Here is a 23,425-nt window from a genome sequence, read left to right as displayed (position 1 = left end):
TAGGCTAGAAATATTATCCACTAATCACAATATGGAACATTTTTTCAATAAAAAATGTACAATCTTCCACATTTCAATGATCCATAACAAGAGATTGTTTTGACAGAGAAATAAAGAAGAGGAAAAGAAAAAGGATGAAACTAGTTAGGTATCACGATAAGCTAATGCGATAACATTGTACAGAAGTACTTAAATAAAACATACAAAATTTCCACAGGTCTTCACTTTTTTCGCTAGAACTAGAGTTTCTATTTGTTCTTCAGGCTTTCCTATACATGGAGATAATCTAGAGATTAATTTTTCTATAACCTTAAGAGAATACTATAGAAAAATAGGAACCACAATCAGAACTTCTGCGCAAGAACTAAATCTGTATTTTAGGGCTTCGCATTTTGTATGTAAAATGCTCTTAAATTTGAACTTCACTGTTCTTCATCTTCACTACTCTCGACGACATGAATGGGGGCCTTTTTTGTCTTCAACCTCTTGGTAGCTCTGTTTGAGGTTTGCTCGATTGCATTTGGCAAAGAACTGTCATTAGGCTCCCCGGAGTCGATATATTTCTGAATTTGTTCAAGGATTTTAGGCCCATACTTCTCCGTCTTCAACTTACCGATAATGTTCTCCAACTGCAAGAAGCAACATAGAAAAAAACTCTATGAGCTTAGGAAACACTTTAAAAATATCAACAATGAGTTCAGTTCTGTTGAGCGACATTAAACATGTCGACAAAATCAGACACAAAAAAGTTGACATAGACTACCGTCACCAAAACAACCAATCAGAGTTGCACTCTTATTCTCCTACAATAATCATCTCCAAGAGATCCGATCGAGAAGCATAAAACTGCTACATTGATTATAATACACTAACTAGTTCAAAGATATTACCTGCTCAGTTGAAGTTGGTTTTTGGACACTTAGCATGCTGATCTGTTGAGTCGACAAGACAGAATGCGGAAAAATTCCTCCGTGGATGGAAGAGAGTTCTTTTCGCAGTTCATCAAGCTTAATCTCCAACCCAGATAAGGACAGTGTGTGTTTAGCCGCTTTTCTATTGCCAGTGTTGCTCTTTGGTTCACTGTAAGTCTCTAGTTTAACTGTCTTCTTCCCTGTATAGATCAGAAATTAGAATATATCTTCACCCTGAACCTAGAATTTTCTTTTTAGAAGTCTCAAGATAGGGCAATCGTGAATTTGGGTTCTGGCTTTGTATCTATTTATATGTGACATATTGACCACAAATCCGCAATCACTATTGATTCAACTTGCCTTGCAATACTTGCTTTGAGAGGGGTCCTATTGTTATATAAGCATTTGTTGCATAAGCTGTGTGCTGAAATTCTTCTTTCTGCATGGAGAAACATCACAGTGGAAATTCTCAAATGCCAAAAAAAAGAGTAGATTCATCAATTCAGCTAATATGTCGTAGAATTTAACAAAAAGATCAAAAGATGACCCTCTTCATCTTTGGACACGTCCACACTAGAAGGTTTAAATTAAGGTTTAAATGTATCATGACTTAAGTACGGGATAGGAAGAAAAAAGTCTGGGTGCTGAATGAAAGAGAGAGAGTGAGTGAGAGAAAGAATAGGACTGGATAAGAAAGACCCCGCCTACCAAATGAAAGCTAGCTAGTTTCAAAGCTTAATTACAAAAGATTTTGAGGTAGTTACTTATGAGAGTTCCTCTGTTGCCATCAAAGACTTATCTACGGGGAGAAGAGTAGTGTTTGGCCTCATATTTTCATAATGAGGAAACCGCCCATCTTATTCTAATATGCGTTATTGCACAATGAAATTGAACAAAGAAATTTAAGCCAATACTAGAATTATGTCTTACCAAAACACGATCTATGAGAAGCTGAATGATAAGCTGTTCCTGTTCCTCTCTCTTTAAGTCTGAACCTGCAGGGTAATCTGGGTTAGAGTGATACCGTCCAAAAGAAAAGGTTATGCTGATCGTAGCCCCAACTATAGGCTCCCATAGCTAAAGAAGAGAGTCATCAAGAGCTAAAGATACATTAAATTTGAGATCAAAAGCATATTAAATCACAGGGATTATGTATATAGAGGAAGAGGCAAAAATACATTAATTAATCTTAAACGAAGCAGACCAATTTGCACCTTCTCACGAGTCACGAGGTTGCTATTCTTAGGTCAAAGAACAAAGAAAACCCCAAAACAGAATCAAGAAACCATTATGAAGTTTATAGGAAAAATCACTTTCTTCCCACTAAAATTAGAAACCAAGAATTTAGACTATGTAAGAAGGTATTAGAAAATGTTATCATCTGATTAGGATTAGGTGGTTAAATGTGAATGAATACTATTTCACTGCTTATGAAGCTAATAAGCTTAAAAACCAGGACCCTAAATGTCGAAAGGTTGATATTAATGAAGACTGGATCCAGACTTAAATGGTCACAAGATACCCAATCATTTCATTCCTTTTTTCACACACTAAATAATTTGAAAACATTACCCTCTATTTCTCGCTCTAGCATTTGGAAAGTGAAGTGTTAAAAAACATTGAGGGATGTACCTATTTCCTTATGCTTGACCTTGATCTTGTCCAGAAGTTGCAAAAGTGTCGCCCTCTGGTCATTCTCTTGCAGTTCCTTCAGGAGCAAGACTATGACCTTTACATGACCTGTGATTGATGTTCTTATCGGTATTAACCACTTTAAACTTTAAAGGCTTTAATACATAATAATAAATGATATGTGGGAGAAGGCATTCTCCACATGTAGCAGAAATCCAAAAGAAACTATGACCCCAGACAAATATAAAGAGAACATTTGATTGAACCTCTTCCTAGAAAAGTAAAATGGAGACATTTTGCTAACGAAAATTAAGTCTAAATTGAATTTAAGTGCGGAAGCCTGAAATCTTAAATAAGACTCATGGGAAAAGATCGAAAAAGGAAATAAATTTAATGTATCAGCTTTGTGGCCCACGGGAGTTGTGTCACACATTAAGTAGCAGGTCAAGCAGCGCCTATGACCGATCCACTTCTCCTCGAAGCTACAATTTGTGATTCCAGAAGCACTAAAAAAATTTTAAAGGGTGCAGATGAATAATAACAATCACAGGCATAGCCTTTATAGTCTATATACACATGACCTTGTCGAATGATCTGGCTTCAAAAGCAAACATCCCTAATAGAAATTAACAATTTATTAAACCATGTTAATAGTCTGTCTACTTACTGTACAACAAGGGCCAATAACGAGAATTTCAGAAAATGTAGATAAATCAAGGATACTTGGTCGTAGTAGAAGCATACTCTATATTCATGAAATATGTAACGAATATTAAGTATAACGGGAAAAATAAGAACAAAAGTTCTTGAAGCAAACAAGAAGTGAAAACAGATAAGATGCTTGCCCACGGCCCACAGGTGTACCAACAGAACGTCATATTGAATTCTGACTGAAAAATGAGCATAAAAAGGTATGTAACTAGACAGGATCTAGTTCACATTGAAGTGCTATCATACAAACCAGCTCATGTTAACCTTAGGTCAATGGACATAGAAAAGGGTGTGAATATGCGTTGGTTTAAATTTGGATAGAAATATTTACTCCTTTTGCGGTTTAACCAAACTCATGTGAACTAACTACAAATTTAGAAGTTTGAACATAGAACAGATAACACCAAAGGATAACCTGGATGATGAATACTCTCACGATCTCATGGAGTACCAAGGGAGCAATAGTTACAAAAAAGAAGAGAAAGAACTAAGGCATCCGGACAGTTAATAAGCTTTTCCATTAAATAAACCAAAGAAAACTTACGGGTGACGTCCACTTCTTTAAGATCTCTTACATGAGCACAGTTGTCACACATTCCTGAGAAAGCGGTTAAAACAGTTCAATAACTTTTACTTAAACAAATGCAAAGCAGCGATTAAATCTAACAAGAGCAAGCCTAACAACATACCATTGCAATCTCGTGAAGACTCTGCAAAATGCCGGAAAATAGCACTTCGACGACATTCACTTCTGGACTGTCATGGAGAGAAAACAGTTTTAAGTCATTCACGTATTCAACATGGACTGGCGCTTTTCAGGTTGAGGATTTTCTTTCTCATACCCCCACATGTATCCGACACTTGCGGACACTTCACTGGGTACTTGCATATTTTATTATGAACTCTTGTGTAACACATATTATGCTTACTTGAGCATACGACGTTAGATCTTAGAGCACAATATTTTGTTTAAGGATTAAGATTAATGGCTTGTATGTGCTATATAAGAATGTAAGACAAATTAGAAGTAAAAAAAGAAGCAAAGACTAACTGAGAAAATAACATATGCATGTAAGCAGTAACGCCCCCACCGTTCGGCGTTTTTCCGACTCGTTGTATTAGAAAATTTATCTCTGACAAAGTATATTCCTATCATTGTTAGTTATGTACGTCCATTTGACAGATATTTTGTCACGCCAATCCATGACGGAAAAGCATAATGTCCCTCAACATCCATTTGACTGATATGCAAATTCTCGACATATCTAACAAAACTCGTCCTTCTTGAATTGATTCATGATTCACGATCTGGGTAACTAGGAAATGCAGGAGGCGGTATATATAGTGAAATATATCAGGTACACGAGATATGACCTACAAAATTTAGTGACATGGGTTATACCATAGAGCATATAAGGAGGGTAAACCTTGCTATGTTGCTCCTGGTTAATTTGGGGTATTAGGTCAATAAACAGGGAGAACGTAAACCATGTGATCCATGATATTTTATTAGTTAAATGCATCAACTTACCTGACAATATCTTACAATATCATAAAGGTTCTGCAATCCAGAATTCTCATAGTAGACCATCGAACTCTGGCCACATAAATAACTATTTTCAGAATCTCTCAAAAGAAATGACAACTATAAAGTCCTGAAACTGCTTTGAAGAAAGATTCTACCTGCCGAGGAACATCAGCAGGTCTAAAGTAAAGTAAACACTCAGAAGGAAGCCCATCTCTTCCTGCCCGACCACTTTCCTGTTGTGAGGGTAAGTTATGAGAGGAAAGTGCAATTGCGAGATTAATATTCTTCTCCACATGAAATATGAAGTGAAATATCACCTGGTAATATGTCTCTATTGATTTGCTTAGGCTGTGATGGATGACAAACCTGACTAAAGGAAACTAGAGTGAGTTTCACTTCAATTATTTTAGCAGCTTTAGGTATAAGTATAGCGTCACTAACCCAAACATACAGGAAAAGAAACAAACATGACTATTGTAGATGAGCAAATAGCAAATCCTGTGGATCAAGCATATATGACTCAGCCACTCACCATCGTGAGCGGGACCCAAATGAAATGGCCGCTTGTAAGAAATAAAAGGGATAAACTCCTCATTCTTAACTACGAAATAATTGCTCCTAATTTACCAAGGAAGAAGCTTGGACTACTGAAACAACACAAATTTGATGCTGCACATGAAAAGCTATTGAACAAGTACTGAAGTAATGTAGCACCCACCATCTGGTTTATTGATTCCCATGCCAAATGCCACCTGCAACCATGGCCATAGATGCAGGAAAAACATGAGTGATGATAATTCATCGGCCTGCTCGTGCAAAAGTTTAAATTTTGTGAATGATTAGGTAGTGATACTTTTAAGTTTTAACGCGGTATGGGTTCCAAAACAAGTGTTTACTTATACTGTTATACTTTTCTTTTTGTGTTTGGAGGGGGGATGGGGGAGATCGAGTAGGTTATGTGTAAGCTAGTTAGGAAAAATTTAATTCAAGTGCGTCATCATTGGTAGGATCTTCTCACACTAATAAACGATCAAGCATTATTAAATTAAACAACAGATGCAACCATACCGTGCCGACGATGACCTGCAACTTGTTATTACTCCACCTGTGTCATTACATATAACATAAGTATGCAGCAAAGATCAGACCATTATCATATACATCTAAAAATTATTTCATGGGAAGAAATAATATGAAATAGAGAAAGGAATGCTCACATGAAAACCGTAACAACAAACTCTTATCCTTATAAACATAAAAAGGAAGCGTCATTTAAATCATACGGGGAACAAACTTACCGCATGTGAACTCTCTCCCGAGCATTTACATCCATATCTGCATGATAGTAATCAGCTGATATTCCTCGTTCACGCAATTCTTTCGCTACCTACTTTGTTGAAATTGTAAGAATTACCATGATAATTTCTTCTAAATCCAAGGAATTTAGAAAGTTGATAATAATAATAATAATCTATGAAAATGGGTTAAGGGCAAAAGATATTATCTGAAAAGATCATCAAATACCTATATCAGATGAAGTATAATAATATTGACGGTTTGACACCTGTTTATAAATAATATGAAGCAATCCATCCCATTGCAGGTTTAGGGAGCAACAAAAATGAGCATCTCTTCGAGATTTTTATAAAGCAGAAACTGACACATGCTGGGAACGGCAAAATTCCATGAACAAAAAGACCGAGAAGCACATAATGACATTTATATGAAGCAAAAGTGAAGAAGTCAAAAAACTATTACCATGAAACCAGAGAAGAGAAAATTAAGGGTAAAACATGTTCAACCTTGCACGAACCTGCTCACATTCCTTTCTGGAGAAGCAATAAACAATCCCAGATTCATTGTTTGGATAAGAACCTTGAATAAATTCTGCAATTTCGTCAATAACTACCTTCCCAACTGATGATTTTTCTCGCACCTGCAAGGTGAGGTTAGTATAATTCTATTTTCTGAGACACTGTTAAGACTCCAATCAAAGTCACAAAGAAATAAATCAAACAGCAATACCATATAAAATAGATTAGGTCTATTCACTGTGCTGACAAATTTAACACATTTTGGAATATGTAGCATTTCCACCAGATCTGTTTGGACTTTCTTAGTAGCAGTTGCCTGGGAAATTGAATAAGTGGAGAGAAATATATTATCCCCTGACCCTATGGAAACTTAAAAAGTAATCAGTTGATACCAGACATAACAGAATGAAAACTTACAGTTAGAGCAATCACTGGAACTTTCGGAAACTGAGTCTTCAAAATCCCAAGGTTCTTGTAGTCGGGACGAAAGTCATGACCCCACTGACTACAGCAATGTGCCTCCTGCTCCGTTGTTCGATAGAAAACGGGTTAAAAGTATGAAAGATATGATCAACTACAGTAGATAACATTAAGGATTCAAGATCATATGTAACTAAGCAAAAAAACTCATATGCCTATAGTACTTTCAAATGCTTTTAAATCTTCAAGAAGTAGAAGTCAGAGGTGACACTGAAAAGGCATAAATTATGACAGTTTGATGACGGAACTCAAAATTTAATACCTTGGTCATAAATAACCTAGTTATAGTCGGTCATTGTCTGATGACCATGCGTGTCCATAAGGCTTTGTTGATCTAACTTATTTTCTAGTGGTTTCTTCTTTTAAGTTACAATCTATTCCAATTTAAATAGGTAGAACAACCATAGTTTATGTTACCTTGTGATGTATAATGTATGTAACCTAGTGATGCATAATGTATGTTACCTACTGATGTATATTGGCCCTTCAAAAGATTTGGCAAGTCCCCCTAAAATTCAATGAGTTATGTTTCATTCAAAACGTATTAAGTTTCCAACATAGACAAATAAACCAAGAAACAGAATGTAGGGAGTGGGGACATATGTCTATTATCACAGATCAATTTACCACATCATCCATTCATCTGTAGTATCCATTTGACTAAATCATATGTAATTTTCACTTGGAAAGGGTTTGACTAGAAATAATTATGCAAGTAAAATTCAACCGACTAGATAATGTGCTTAAACCTCTGATAGGCTGTTTACTCACATCGATCGAAATAACAGAGAGACGCCCAGCATTGTGACACTTCTCAAGCTTTGACATAAACCTCTTGCTCTTTGACACCTTTTCTGGTGTGACATATAAAATCCTAAGCTCTCCTTCACCTTTCTCAAGCGCCTTGTATACGAACTTTTCATTTTCTTTACTAGTTGTTGATGTCAACATGTATGCTGGGATGCCTAAAGCAGCCAACCCCATTACCTGAATCAACAATTTTTGTGAGGAAAAACAACATGGGCCCGATAACAAATTAAGATAGATAATCAAATATGAGCACCTGATCTTGAATAAGAGAAAGCAATGGACTGATTACAAGGGCAACTCCATCACGAAGAAGAGCTGGAAGTTGGTAACAAAGACTCTTGCCACCACCCGCGGCCATTATCACCAGAACATCTCTCCCACTCATGACTGCATTTATAATCTGATAACAACCAAGACTTGATCCAATTAATGAAAACACTACTATTGTAGGTCCTATAACGGATGGTCTCACCAGACTGAAAAAAATACCATGCTCCCTTCAGAAGAGAAACAAGTACTAGAGAAGGTGTTGACTAAAAGTAAATCACAAATCAAGGACCCGACTATGCCTGCTCATTCTTGAAATTACACTGACATTTTAAAGTAAGATGCATTCGTGGAGTATTAGATATTCTCGCAAGTTCCAAAAGAGTTGAAACATGCTCAATTTAGCATTTGAGGGAAATGACCATTTTTTCCACATGAGTTAGACGATGTCTTAAACAATGAAGGAACCAAACAGAAATGGCCGCAAGTGACTTACCTCCCTCTGGTTTGCACGATAAGTGGGTATACCAAAAATATTGAATCTAATATCATCAGCTCGAGAATCCCATTCAAACTGCCCAGACCAGTTCTCTACTGCAACAGCAATACCGGCATCGGAAGGGCTTCTAGCTATTTTACATTCATCAAGTAGTGTCTTGAGTTCAGATTGCCGCTCGTACAATTTCTCTTGCCGATCAAGCAATTTCTTTATCTCATCTGGGAAAAAAATAACAAAAACAGATTATCTTACAGGTATAATTTTTTGCAATACTAGTTTAATCTAACTACACATATTCCACAACATTATCATGAAACTAATGAAATTTCCACTGATTAAATGGTCAAGTCCTAGTGGGTCATAATGGCTGTGATTGTCAATGGACTAAAAATCAATTCTTAAAAAATCTAAGTATTTAACCCACATTGAATGTTATAAGTTTTCTTACTTTTACTCCGAAAAAAACTAACTTTTTCTACTAGTCCTTGCCAAGAACTTTATTATATAAAGCAAGTTCCTTCTTTTACAGAGATTCTCCATTAATCAACATTAGTGAAAAACGTATTTTCATTCAATAGTCAAAAACATGAACCCTAAATCATTAAAACTATCCAGAAGAAGAAAAAGTGCATTTGTTTACTCATTTTGAGCTTCAAGATCATAGAGTTGTGATATAAAAATGAAAAGATTTAAATGAGAGAATAAAAAATATAGATTTCTAGAATACCTTGGACTTCTTCAAGTTCAACTTCTACACTCAGTAATTCCTCCAACATATCGTCTTCCATTGTTTCACTGGTTTTGGCGGGAGGTCCCGCGAAAAAACCCTAGCAGCTAAATCAAACAATTTGGGATACAAATTTGCAAACTGCCTTTTCTGTTAATGTTTCGGAGAAGTTTTAAAGACGCCCCTTGCAAATGGTAAATGTGCCTCTAAGAAGCCTTTAAAGATCAAACTTGTAGTTTAATCTCCAAACTTGGTAATATTGTTCAAATTGGGAAGTAATCTTCAACCTTTTTTTTTTGTTGTTGAAATAGTAATCTTCAACTTGAGAAGAAGAAATAATTTATTTGGCAAGAAATTTGATAGTAAAAGAGGTTTAAATGATAGAAGATTAATAATGGCAAAAAATTGGTAAAACCAACAATTTTCACTAAAAAGTTTGATTGTTGTCTCTTAGGTGGACAGGTTTTGTGCGGACGCAAGGATGACAGTATGACACCATGAAAGTAAGCTATTTGGTGATCGTCTGGGAAATGTTATATACACTTACAAGTTTCGTCATATGTACTCACATCTCCTTTGACTTGAACAAAAAATCACCTTTCATGTGAGTGTACAATTGTACATAACAAAAATGATGACTACATTCAAAATGTTAAAAACTTGCCGGGGATAATTTCACTGGCGTCCACCTAAGTATCGTTGGCGTTCCCTTGTAGGCAAATTTAGAAGCGTATGAGAAAAGGGGCGCTGGTAACACTTAAGTGGGCGCCTTTAAAGTTGCGGTTCCCTTTGGATTTGCTGAGTCAGTCAACTCGTGATCTACTCTGAATTCGATTCCTTTTCTACACACCTATATAAATAGAAAAAGCCGCCATTGACCTGAACTCGTGCAAACACAATCTTAAAGAAGATTTACATTCCAATCTAGGGTTTCCTTTTGTTGTCTTCCTCCATGTTCCCTCCAATTTCACCCCCAATTCATTCTGAAACTCCTCCAATCTAGGGTTTTTCTTTCCTGTTTCTATTGTTCTCTATAGGGTTTTTCTTTAAACAAAAACTTCAATTATGATTATCTTCTCTCTCTATCGATTATCATCTTCTTCTCAAAATCTTCGTGCTTTTGGTCCTGGTTTGAATCCTTTTGCTCCTTACGGCATGGCTAATCATTCTTTCTATTCTCGTTAAATTATCTTTCTTAAAAGATTTCTCCCCGGAATCTGATAATTCTTATCGTTTAATCTGAAAAGACAAGGTTTCTTCTATCAGATTATTAGATTATCTGTGTTTTATTATTGAAGTAAAAAAAAGAGGTTTTTGTTACTGATTTTGGAGAGATATAATGGAAATTATGCCGGTTGAACGTTTGGATCGTTCACTTCGGCGAAATTTGTCTAGTAAACGTTCGTTTAAATCTGGTGTTGATAGGGATGATAGGGGTTGGACTCTTCTTCACATTGGTGCTCGTAAAGGCGATCTTAAGGAGGTTTCTCTCTCACTCACATTATTTGATTGCTAAGTGCTTATTTGAAATAGTTTTGTTCTTTTGGTGTTTGTATTGATAGGTATTAATATATTTCCCTTACTATTTGTAATCATTGAATAGAGGAATTACCGAATTACTAGGATCATGTCGAAATAAATAACTTTAGTTGGATAAGATTGGGTTTAAGGAACTCTTGCTTTAGGACAATTTTGGTAACTTCAGAAATTGAGTGGTGAACGAGAAATTCCCCATCTGAAGGGGATACTAACAGACCCTTTAGTTTGGTTGATCCGGGTTGTTAAATTCCGTGCGAAGAGCTTATAGAGTTAAGCTATTTGAACTCCTATTTGTTCGTAAGTAATTCAATTTGTGTATAACGAGGTATGACGATTTAATTGGAATTGATAACAAATTTTGCTGGATATGGTTTTATCTGAAAGTTCCCTTTTTTTTATTACTAGTAATACCTTTTTATAGAATTTTTTAGGGTCATAAACTAGTTTTAGTAATGCCGTTTAGTTTTGAAGTAGAGCGAATTTTTTTGTACACTTGTAAATTGCCCGTTAGATACCATTAGGTATCTAGTGTAATCTAATGAATGATGATTGGTTATTACGGAATAAAGAAAATAACCTAGCACCTTATTAGGTAGTCCTTTTCTTACCTTTTAAAACTTTTTCAACAAGCGTTTAACGTTGTTTTGTCTCATAGAGTGCCATTCAGGTTACATAAGATAATGTGTGGCATGTCTCAGTCGGTTGAAGAAATTAGCTACAATTGTCCTAATTAATCAAGCAGATGTCTCAGTTGGTTGAAGAAATTAGCTACAGTTTGTCATAACACCACATAACAAATTCAAACAGAAGTATCTCGTTAAGCCTAAAATACGGATAGTTCATCATTATGAAATTTGAATATGTTATGTTGTGTTGAGACAAACTAGTGACTAACCAATCCTTTTGTTTATGTTGTACATTTTTAAGGTGAATGTTGATGTTATTAGTCTTATTAGTGTTATTTACGTAGTCTCGTTTTCTTTAAAAGGTGAAGCGACTTCTTGATGAAGGGATGGATGTAAATATTCCTGCATGGGGACCCAAATCTCATGGTATGACCCCTCTCCACCTTGCTGCCCAAGGCGGTCATCTTAAAGTTATGGATGAATTACTTGAACGTGGAGCGGACATTGATGCAAGAACAAAGGGTGCATGTGGTTGTAAGTATCTCACACCATAAATTAGTAGAATACATTTAGTGAAGACAGAAAACTTGAACCAGTCATATTGGAAAGTGCTCATTATACAGTTTCCAAATATGATTCCTGATTATGGTTTCTCGTCCTTAAATATCTGGTTAGACTTGTATCTGTTTGATTAAGACCTTAAATTGATAAAGGAATCTAATCGTCCAAGTGCTCCTTTTTTTAATAAGTAGTTGGGATCGTTGGTCCACCGAAGTAACTTATACACCGAGTTGGTGTAGGAGGTAGCCCAAATGAGTCAAATGCTTGGGTCTTCAAGTTAGTTTTATATATAGAAAGTGCTCCCTCTGTCCCATTATGTTAGGCCTTTTACAAAATCCAACTTATTAAGGGGAGTTTATTTATTGTTGAGAGCTGTAAATATTTTTCCAAACTACCCATATTTGATATGGAGTATTTCATTAAATACATCTTTGGTAGAATTGTACAACCAAATGTAACCGTTTATTGTTACTGGAAATAGATAAGAGTTTTTGAAATGTCATCATATTAATAGTTGAATGAATGTTATATAAAGAAAGTGGACAAATATTTTGGGACATTCATAAGAGGAATAACATTCGAACAGTTTGGGGCGGAGGGAATGTCATTGTATTAGATATACGTTATGTCGTGCCCACACGCATGTGTGTGCACAAACTAACACACACACACTCACAAACACTCTTGTGTGTGTGTGTGTGTGTATTTCCTCCTTCCCATTTGTTTGGATTGTACCCTTTTATGGATGTTCCGAAGTATTTGTTTACTTCCTTTATGTAACATTCATTTAATTGCAAGTATGATAGACATCAAAAGTACCGTTTGTTTTTACTTGCCAACAATAATTAAGTTCCCTTTTACGTATGTGTACTTATTGAAAGTATTTTTAGTTCTCAACAATAAATAAGCTTCCTTGGATAAGTTGGATCTCCAAAAGGGTAAACAAAATGGGACGAGTCCATAGGTTTGAAAAATTGACCCAGTTTCAGCATTGGTTGGGGATTGATATCTGTCCAATCTCGAGCTGATCCCATGCTCAACTGCTTCAACTTTCTTTCTTATCAAGTAGGCTTTTTGTGGATTGACCAATTATTGTGTTTTGATTGGGTTATCTATTTCTGTATCAAACCAGGGACTCCTTTGCATATTGCTGCAAAAGAAAGAAATAAAGAAGCAGTTACTTTCTTAATTGAGAACGGAGCGTTCCTACCAGAAGACATTAACGACAGCAGGTTCAATCCACCTCTTCATTATTGTCCTGGTCTTGAATTTGCTTACGAGGAAGCAAAGCGGCTTCGGTCGGAAATTCTTCAGGATGGTATCTCATTCTCTCCACAAAACTAAATCATCAACCAGTAAGATGACTTTTACTCATAGCAGAATCTAAACTAAAACCAACCAAGTTAAATGTCCCATAATTTCCAATAACATTTCTACTAGGAAAATGAAAAACTCCGTTCTTCTGTTAATCCTATCTAGTATGTCCGTTTCATGGGTATATTCATAAAGATAAAGTTATGTTTTTTATGTCTATGCTGTTGTCGAATATGTTATCTGCAATCTTTTGTGTGGTGTGATGAACTTATTTGCTGATGAGAGTTTAATTATATCGAAAGACCTTTTTTTAGATGGTTTATTTGTTCTATCTTTCTATTATTGGGCTTCTTATAAAGATAATATTTGAATCTGCTTGGTTTCGGCATTTGCTGTCATGGTCTGATATTTCCATTTCTTGTCTTGCAATTTTGTAAGAAAAGCAACTTGATAAAGGTAGAGTGTTCATAAAAAAAGACTAGATTGTTGTGTATAGAAGAAACCCGTCCAAATCAAGTTATGTGTAAGATAATGTTGCGCTAAATTAAACAATTTTCTTTGCAACAAAAAAAACGCGTGGTCCTGAGATAGGACCCCGTGGAAGTGGTGGTCCTGAAAGAAGTTATACTGTAGTGGGACATTAGACGTATAATATTTGAGTCAAAATTTAACTTTTGGTGATGCTACAAGCAAAAGCTTACTTCTTTACAAAGAAAATGTGCATGATATTTGAGGCTATTTGCTCACCAAACAACAAATGGGCTTCGGGCGGATATATATCACGTAGCATTTTATTTTTTGTGTTGGTATGCACACATGCTTGGATTGTGTTGGTTCGTCTCTCCAGTCAGATATTCATGAAGCAAGAGACTGTTGTCGAAGTGACTAACAAAACATGAAGCAAGAGACTTGCCAAAGCGAGAGTCCTTAACTCTCGAAAACATTCAAATAAAGAAAACCAAATAAGTCCGGACTTTAGCTTTTCAGCCTAGGGCAACCAGAGAAGAAAATCTTTCGAGTGTTATGATAGACCACCGAATTGATTCTGAAATCTAGTGGTCAGGGGCCTAAGATTTTAGGAAAAATGTATATTCAGCCTTTGGTCGGTATAGATTTCCAGATCATATCATATTGGTATGGAACTTTAAGACCGTCTTGTCATTCTACTTATAAGAAATACCCCATATGAAGTTTAAGATCAATCATTTTTCTATTTTTAGTGGAGGAAGGTAACTAACTAATAAGAGAACAAACAAACCCTAGATCAAAGACCCACACACCATTCAAAAGAAGAATGATTTAAGAACAACATCATCATAAAAGAGAATCAATGTCCTTTCCCCAAATTCCAAAACATTAAATCATAAACAAACACCTCAAAAAATCAAAAAAATTATACTTCCACTCCAACCCCAATTATCTTGTAATTTTTCTATATTATCTTTTGCCCCTTCTAAAAGGTAAACCCTAAATATTTCAAGATCACCTTTTCCTCTTAAAAGAAGCAATAAATACAACTTGTCTTTGAACTCAATATGACCAAATTACCCTTCCCTCACTATTGGGTCAGATTCCGGCCGATTCATCCTCGGCAAAACATGAACACCCACCACTTCAAAATCCTCCGGTGGTTTCAAATCCCACATTTTCACCGGCTTCGCCACCACATCTATCACTGTAATCCGGTGGCCGGAAACAACACAAACCTTACCTCCACCGGCCGTAATTTGAACAGCTCCGATCAAGTTTATTGATTCAATTACATCTACCCAAATATCAAAATCAACATCATATTTCTTCAAAATACCTTTTGATTCATCAATGGCGTAAATCACATCTTCATCCATTGATGTTACTGGTCCATTCCAACCCATTATAATACCTTGAGGCATTTCTTCCCATGAATCTCTGTTTACATCATAAATAATTCCTTCTTTTACTGAATTTCCTTTCACATTAACCATACAAAGTTTTCCTCTCCAACCAACAGCTTCAACTGCTTCTCTACTAAATTTACTATCTTTTAATGAACAAATCTTTTCCCATTTTCTCTCTCTAAAATCCCCTCTTTCTCTCTCTAAAAACTCTAATTTCTCTGCAGATTGAGCTACCTCACGATTATAATGAGTTCCTATACCTGAAGCAACGTATAATGAACCACCAACTGAACCAACAACACACCACCGACGTGGGTTTTCAATTGAAGGACCAAATAACCATTGATTTGATTCTGGGTTGAAAATCAAAGGGTTAGAAAGTGCAGGAAGAAGATTATCAGTTGTTCCAGCAACCAAGATGAGATTATTACAAACTGTAACGGACTGAATCGGAAGTTGACGGGATAGAAAAGATGGGTGATTGAGAAGAAAAGGTTTGAGAAGTGGGTTTTGTGGAAGAGGGGGAAGAGAAATCCAGGAAGATGAGATCGGATCGAATGAATATAAATGAATTGAATTGTGATGTGGGTTTTGATTTTTAGGAGAAAGAAGTGCATATAGAGAGAGAAAAGGTGGGTAAGAAGGAGAATAAATTAAACGTCGCCATGAATGACAAACAGAGAAAAGAAGAGAAGGGTTTCTTACTTGAGAGAGACAGATTTGAGCTAGATGATCTGGTAAGCCTGGTAATAATTGCTGGTTTAGTTTATGGGATTTGCTTCGTTTCGATTTGGTCATGGAAGAGAAGGAAAATTCTCTTTCTTGTATGAAACAGTGATGCTCTTTCTCCCTCTCTCTCTCTACTTTCTCTGTTTTGTAATCGCCTTTTTGGCTATTTGCATTTGGTGGAGGATATGTACTTGGAGTGGGGAGATAATTGTACAAAATTACGAAATCGCCCTTTGGTTTTGTTGAATTTGCTCTTTAGTCCTTACATAACCTCTAATATTTGTTTGACCAGTCCTGTACCATGAATATATAGGGGGACATCTATTTATTTTATAGGGACATCAATCCTTTTCGTATTCAGGGGTAGCACATTTGGACATTAGTGGACACTCATGAAAAGGTTGGGTGTAGCCATTTGTCAAGACATTAGTAGTTATCTAGTGGTATCTATAATATGAAATAATAATTTTACTAATATTTAAACGATTTGTTTAGATATTTGTAGACATTGATAGATGATTGGTGAGTATTTATAATTGAACTGCGAAGTATCATTATTTCAGGAAGTCTTCTGACGTTGACGACATTTTGTAGTTAGGAGTTATCATTTTCGTCAGTGATGAAGGAAAGACGGCAAGAGATTATCTCTTTCAATTGTAATCCTATTTGTCTTAGATGAAAGGGTTGTTGCAGGCTTGCAGCAGAGGTATTCCTTTCGTCAACAGAATAAAGATCAGAGGTATGAGATGAGAAAGAAAAAAAGATCGTTATAGTAAAGATTTTGTTGATCTTTCTATGGCAAAGGTGAAAAAATGAAAATAAAAACAATACTTTATTTAAGGAATAGAAGTGTCCCTCTACCAATTGGACATCAAGACATTAAATTCATAAAGTTGAAAATTTTCTTGAGCTCCTTTACACCGGTCACTCATCTGCTTTTGAATGGTCTAGAGAGAGAAAACACTTGTGGGAACCTTCACTCACAAAAAGATTAGTAAAAAAGTAAGTAGTTGGATATCAATTGCCAAAAGAAAACATTGATGTCAGAAATTATAGAAAATTTCCATGAATGGCATTAATGAAAAAGATGGGGGAAAAATGGGTAGGTTGGTAAATTTACTAAGAAGAGAAAAAACTAAGTTAATGAGTGAAAAAGGTGAAGTTGTTTGTTTACTCAAAACTTGCCCTTTAGGTACGTTTTCTCCTTATTGTTTACTCCTAAGTTACCTGCTCGTCTACTCCAAAACAAAGAGATAGTTTGACATTAAAAAAAGGGTTAATTCCGTTTTGGCCCCCGATTTGTGACCAACTGGCCGTTTTGGCCCCCAATTGTGTCCGGCAGTTCGTTTTGGCCCCAATTTCCTGTTTGGCCCCAACATATTTTTGTAAGCTTCTCCATTCTACCCTTATGGCAATTTTGTAAATTAAATGTATTTTCTTTCTCTTTGTCCACCTCACTAAGCAATTGCCACGTCATATTCGTCCACATAAGGTCGCCGGCGACCACCATTTTTTTTTTTTTTTTAACTTCTTCTCCAACCATCTCCTTCCTTCTTCTTCTCTCTCTCTCCTTCCTCTTCTCTCTCTCTCTCCTTCTTCTTCTCTCTCTCCTTCTTCTTCTCTCTCTCTTCCCCTCTTCTCTCTCTCTCCCCCTCTTCTCTCTCTGTTAGGCTTCCCCCAGATCCAGACGGTTTCCGGCGAAGGGTTTCCCTTCGCCGGAAACCTAACAGAGAGAGAAGAGGGGGAGAGAGAGAGAAGAAGAAGGAGAGAGAGAGAGAAGAGGAAGGAGAGAGAGAGAAGAAGAAGGAAGGAGATGGTTGGAGAAGAAGAAGGAGATAGTTGGAGAAGAAGAAGTTAAAAAAAAAAAAAATGGTGGTCGCCGGAAATGATGTCGCCGGCAACATTTTCCGACGACATTTTCCGGCGACCTTATGTGGACGAATATGACGTGGCAATTGCTTAGTGAGGTGGACAAAGAGAAAGAAAATACATTTAATTTACAAAATTGCCATAAGGGTAGAATGGAGAAGCTTACAAAAATATGTTGGGACCAAACAGGAAATTGGGGCCAAAACGAACTGCCGGACACAATTGGGGGCCAAAACGGCCAGTTGGTCACAAATCGGGGGCCAAAACGAAATTAACCCTTAAAAAAACAATGGGGTCAAAAACCAAGTCAAACGAAGAAATTGGTTATGGATGGCCATGGATTTAAGCCAACTTAGAGGGAGAAAATTCATATTTGAGAGAAAGTTAACTCATAACTGTCATTGTCGATTTCTGTTGGTTTTGACTTTGATTCTCTCCAGAAAAGTTGTTTTAACATTGACTCTACTGTAATGGAAAGTTTAAGAGTTTTTGTTTTGAGAACTCGACTATGATCTACGTTAGTCGTTACAAGACATTGATACATAATTAAAATGTAACAAGCACGATAACCGCCTTATTTAAACCATAATGAAAGTGGTTTAAAATCCGACAATATGAGAGAGGTCTAAAGTCCGACAAATTTATTACATGGAGACTCGATCCCACGACCTCATGACTTAAGAGGGGTGTCCAACCGTTACACCAAAGGGTGGTGGACGCATAAGATTCTCTTGAACTATTGATTATAAGAGCATTTTAAATGTAAAACTTAAAAAAGAAAAGAGTTCTAACTGTCTTATGTGTCATGTATCAAATGAGATCTTTTTTTCCTAGATGAAATTTAATAACTTAATAACTACTTCACCTTCTCATCAAAAAAAAAAAAACTAGTTCACCTTCATTTTCTAGATGAGTAATTTTGTTTTTTATATTAGTTGTACAATTTTTAATCTTCAATATAAGTTTCAAATATTAATTTTATTCTTGACATCTTGGGTTTAAATGTCGCACCCATTAAATTAAGTTTTGCATTTAAAAAAATCTTTTTGTAAAAAGATTACAAAAATTTCTGAATAACTGTTAAACTTTTTTAATTTAAATTTTGAACTTTTTTAATTCTAAACCTCAAATTTATGCGAAAATATCCAAAACCTAATTAAGTACCATGTGTTGTTAATGTCACATGTGAATTTAAGTCCCTTCACCTTGGTGGACATGCCTCCTCTTTGAACACCATTACAAGATGTCCCTTAATATTTAGTATTTTTTTATGAGAAGAGAAATTGCCAAATTTTTTTAGTTTTTTTTTTTATGAAATCCAAATTTTATTAGTTCCTGGAATAAACATTCATATTGGCCAAACAAGTGGTTCATTTACTTACAATGCATCTGGAAGTAATCTCTACCGACTGATTTAGATCAACACTAAAATAATATTTCACTAACAAGTTTGTTACCATATTGGCTTCACGAGTGCAATGTTTGAAGGTACCACTCTGAATCACCCACTTCACCTTGTATTTTAATAATGATCGTTGTAATTCTCCATGGAGATTATTCCAATCTTTGGAACAAGCATGAATCATATTCATCGCATCACTTTCCATTGCACATTCATACTTCAGGAGCTTCAGTGTCAAATAGATTGCCAACCTAACAGTTATAGTCTATGCTTTTATAACTGATGTCGTTGCTCAACTTTGAACCAATGTCATACAAAATTCTCTCTCCTTGTTTCAGCAGACTGCTGCACCTACCGCTCGGCCATGAAGAAACAATACATCAAAATTGATCTCCACCTTCACCTTGTCTAGTTGTGGAGAAACCCAAAACCGATGAGGCAATTGTGGATTCGAGTTTGACCTGTTATCTGAGGTGAATTCGTATCACTCTTGTAATATGATTGACATTTGCATAGAAGATATTGTTGTTTGAATAGAAAAATTATCTTCGAATAAAAAAAGTTATCATTTGTATAAAAAATTGCAAACAAACTACAATAGTGTATTACATTTTGCAAAGTAGACGTCTAACACTGTAACCGATGAACGTTTTTTCTCCCAAAATTAGTGTCTTTTGCTTCTCAAGCTTTTAGCCTACCAAACAAGACCTTTCGTCTTCCAAATTGAACTTTTGGATCTGTCTTCCATTCAAATATGGGGAGAAGTTTTTACATATTTGCTGGTCCTTTTGGACTTGGAGCATCTCTAAGGGGTTTTCTAAATTAATTCTGAACTAAAATCATCTCTCAAAATGTAGCCTCGCTCTGAATGCAAAAAAATTACTAAACTGACATCTCATTATTTTATTCGATTTAAATTAAAATAATACTATAGAAAACATATATATAAATATACTATATAAAAAAAATGTTCCTTTCCACAAATATATATATAGAAAATGTAAAGTATAGTTAAAACGGGTATACTATATTAAAAAGAACAAATCTACACTATAAAAATCACAAATATACCTCGAAGTAAAACTACCACACAAGAAGTTGGGCAGGTCACCACTTATGTCTCTCTACCTTCACACCCAACTAGGCAACTAGATGATGATCTTCCAGTTTTATAACTTTTTTCTTACAATTGTGTCTTTTTCAATAACACTCACGTTCATTTGAGTCTAAAAACAACTGAGATCCTGTATTATAATTTATTCTCTAATTGTGCACAATAAACATTTTTTTTAACGTTCTAGTTATATTTTACTATGTTTTTTTTCAGCTTGAAACATCATAAAGGTGTTTCACGGTTTCTTGGGCAATGATTGCATGCTTTTCTTCGTAATTCTTATAACGCTATTACATATGAATAAAAATAAAATGTGGAGGCTTGGAGGGATAAAGAAAAACCTCAAGGGCATAAAGAGTTAGTCAATCACGATTGACTTAAGGTGCATATTTATTTTTCGATTAAAAAATTTACCAAGTTGTCTTTTATCTCCTAATCTTCATCTTCCCCTACCTCAACCTTGAAAGAATGACAATGATTTCCGAAATTTATAGCATTAATACTCTCCCTTCTCTTCGAACAAGTTGGAGGAAAGGAGGAATTATTAAACACAACCATTTTCTAAATAGAATTGAGAGTGTGCTCCGATGTTCTCATGCCAAATTTTGTCTAATCATGATCATTCAAAGAAAAACAAACCCGAAATCTTACTTGGATTGCATAGAAGGTATATCTTGTCTAATATGATCATTCAAGAAAAAATTAAATAAAAGAACAATTTTAAGCCGACTAGTTATGGAAGATGTGGATGGAAATAATTTAAGAGAAAGTAACGTCAGTTTTCTCCTTATACTTTGTCAATATTTGAGCCTTCTCCACCAGCAGGGGCCTGTTTAGAAACGAGAGCTATCCCCAAGTATAAAAAGCTGCATAAAGGTTACTTTGTCTTGGGGACAGCTCTTGTATCAGACCTCCGCCAAATCAGCAAAAAGATGACATTAGGATCAGGCATACTTTACAAGGGTAGTCCGTAGTCATTTCTTTCAAGTATTTCCCCACCACATTTCAAATTCTCAACCGTTTCTTACACACGAGCAAATGTAAATATGCTGTTATCTATTTAACTATTTTGAATCCTTAGATTTTCAGATAAATTAGGGGTTGCTTTCCATTTTTGACCCTAATTTGTGATCAACTAGTTGTTTTGCCCACAAATTTTTAATCAAATGATTAATGTCTGACCTATTTGATCTAGTTTTACGAGAAGTCTGATGAAGGGATTATTCCCCTTTGCAGGAAAGAGATAATCAATTATTTTTAAAGGTCAGTAGAGAAGATTGATAACTCCAATCATAGTTATTCATTTGGGACACATGAACAATTGACTTGATTAACGATCTTTAAATTAGTTAGAACCGAATCCAATATTTCTTGATTCCTTTCTGACGGTAAAGATCAAAATCCCTTTTAATTGACTAGATAATTTTATGAGAATGATTGTTTTATTTTCAATCTTTTGTCAGAGTAGCTAGAGAGACAAATCCAAGATCTTTCCATTCCTTATCATATTTATTATTGTCCAGTTATAAAGACTTCAAAAGCCTAATCTCAATCGAAGTAAGATTCTTTAAAAGACGCAAATCAGATTCTCTAACTGTAGATGAGACTTTATTCAGAATTTTTTCTGATTGGAACTCCCAGATGAAGATTACAGAATCCCCATCCACGGGGATCCCTGGCAGGTCTACAGAGTCCCCATGGGGCTCCCGGCTAGGCCGACACCTTCCCTGACCCCTTTGTGCATTCCTTGGTCGTTCTTATACTGTGCCTTATGCGTTTTTTTTCACTAGTCATTTTCTTCCGATCAAATCATTGATATTTGTGTAAGTTGTTGTAGGATTCAGTCGTCATTAGTCGATTGAGCCGCAAATCGTATTGGTTTCAAGCTAAACATTATGATCCCCAAAACGACTTAACTCGATAATTTTCATCATTTTGTATTCGACCAAATGGGTCACATTGTCACCTTGATGGAATGACAATCCTTCATTCACGCACTTGTCCTGGAACAAGTGCAATGCTCGATTCCCTATCTCATATGAAAATCAGGCAAGATAAAACACTAATCTCTTCAGACTTTTTTTGATTTCAAGGTCAACTATCAAAATAAATGATTAGCTCTTTAATCCGTTTAAACACGACCATTTATTTTCAGTTGCTACTCTTCAAGTGGTCCAAAAACACCAATCCTATTTCAATATGACGACAATGTACATTCTTGTACTCTAACTTACCTTCACGTCTCTCATGCCTTGCTCGATATCCATTTGTCAAATAAAAAATTATTTATTTCGTGTTCTTCAAACTTTTTAAGTTACCAAAAGACATAGTAAATTTATTAATTTACTTCGAAATCCTTTATGTACTCCCAAAGTTTTCGCTAAATATCAAAATAGTTATAAACTTATAATATTTAAAAAAACTAAACAGAGTTGACTAGTAGTATTACTAAAATGTATATAGAAAACGTGAATGTATTTTTATTTTCTTTATTAGGCAAAATGTATTTTCGTTTATTAGTAATGAAATTGAACTAGCAAACACATTAACGATCTACGAAAGAGTTAAAAATTATTAATGAATAATTGTGTTTTGGTGAAAATTGACAAAACATGATTGGAGTGAACTTGAAACTTTTGTCAAGAAATTTGGCCAAGTTTATTTTTAAAGAGATACTTGCTAAACATGCCCGAGATAAACCTGAAAAATGTCAATATGACAATCAGAGTTGTTCTAAATAAAAAACAATTTTGTCAATCCCTTGGTTTAAATACTTTGTCGGATGGGAACAAGAGTGACCTTCAAACTCAAACGACAAGATGACCTTTTAGCAGGTGATGAAGGAAGGAGAGAGGACTTCAAAACTTTTCAAGAATTAATGAGGGGTGATGGATGGGGTTGCACATCTTTTGGCTTCTCACAATTCATAATGGTTGGGGTGGCCATGGATGTGGTGGCGATGGGCAAGATTCTTGAGTATTATGGTTATGGGGAAAGATGAAGATGGGTTTTTGG

At 35.4% G+C, this 23,425-nt stretch overlaps 3 protein-coding genes across 3 annotated transcripts; 1 reads left to right on the top strand and 2 right to left on the bottom strand.

Annotated features, from left to right (window-relative positions):
• Positions 1 to 9,933, bottom strand: RECQL2 (RECQ helicase L2). The gene is made up of 20 exons (XM_086639157.1): positions 9,380 to 9,933; positions 8,650 to 8,870; positions 8,140 to 8,286; positions 7,848 to 8,063; positions 7,014 to 7,118; positions 6,808 to 6,912; positions 6,596 to 6,718; positions 6,081 to 6,169; positions 5,851 to 5,887; positions 5,501 to 5,534; positions 5,100 to 5,152; positions 4,938 to 5,015; positions 4,786 to 4,851; positions 3,944 to 4,010; positions 3,799 to 3,852; positions 2,544 to 2,651; positions 1,842 to 1,906; positions 1,272 to 1,350; positions 891 to 1,111; positions 1 to 629 (listed from the first exon to the last, which is right to left on the bottom strand). Exons 1-20 carry the CDS (start codon positions 9,438 to 9,440, stop codon positions 423 to 425), a joined length of 2,136 nt encoding a protein of 711 aa, XP_086495283.1. The 5' UTR covers positions 9,441 to 9,933; the 3' UTR covers positions 1 to 422.
• Positions 9,934 to 10,255: 322 nt separating this feature from the next.
• Positions 10,256 to 13,732, top strand: LOC147536568 (phytochrome-interacting ankyrin-repeat protein 1-like). Its single transcript, XM_086642280.1, has 3 exons — positions 10,256 to 10,862; positions 11,907 to 12,078; positions 13,238 to 13,732. Exons 1-3 carry the CDS (start codon positions 10,719 to 10,721, stop codon positions 13,447 to 13,449), a joined length of 528 nt encoding a protein of 175 aa, XP_086498406.1. The 5' UTR covers positions 10,256 to 10,718; the 3' UTR covers positions 13,450 to 13,732.
• A 985-nt stretch (positions 13,733 to 14,717) lies between these two features.
• On the bottom strand, positions 14,718 to 16,195 carry KUF1 (KAR-UP F-box 1). Its single transcript, XM_086642279.1, has one exon. The coding sequence runs from the start codon at positions 16,092 to 16,094 to the stop codon at positions 14,964 to 14,966; it is 1,131 nt and encodes a 376-aa protein (XP_086498405.1). The 5' UTR covers positions 16,095 to 16,195; the 3' UTR covers positions 14,718 to 14,963.
• Between the last annotated feature and the right edge of the window lie 7,230 nt (positions 16,196 to 23,425).

This window comes from Eschscholzia californica, unplaced genomic scaffold, assembly GCF_041429995.1.
Source record: "Eschscholzia californica isolate CP2 unplaced genomic scaffold, dmEscCali1.0.p SCAF_5, whole genome shotgun sequence".
Lineage (NCBI taxonomy): Eukaryota > Viridiplantae > Streptophyta > Magnoliopsida > Ranunculales > Papaveraceae > Eschscholzia > Eschscholzia californica.
This window is presented reverse-complemented; position numbering and strand designations above follow the sequence as displayed.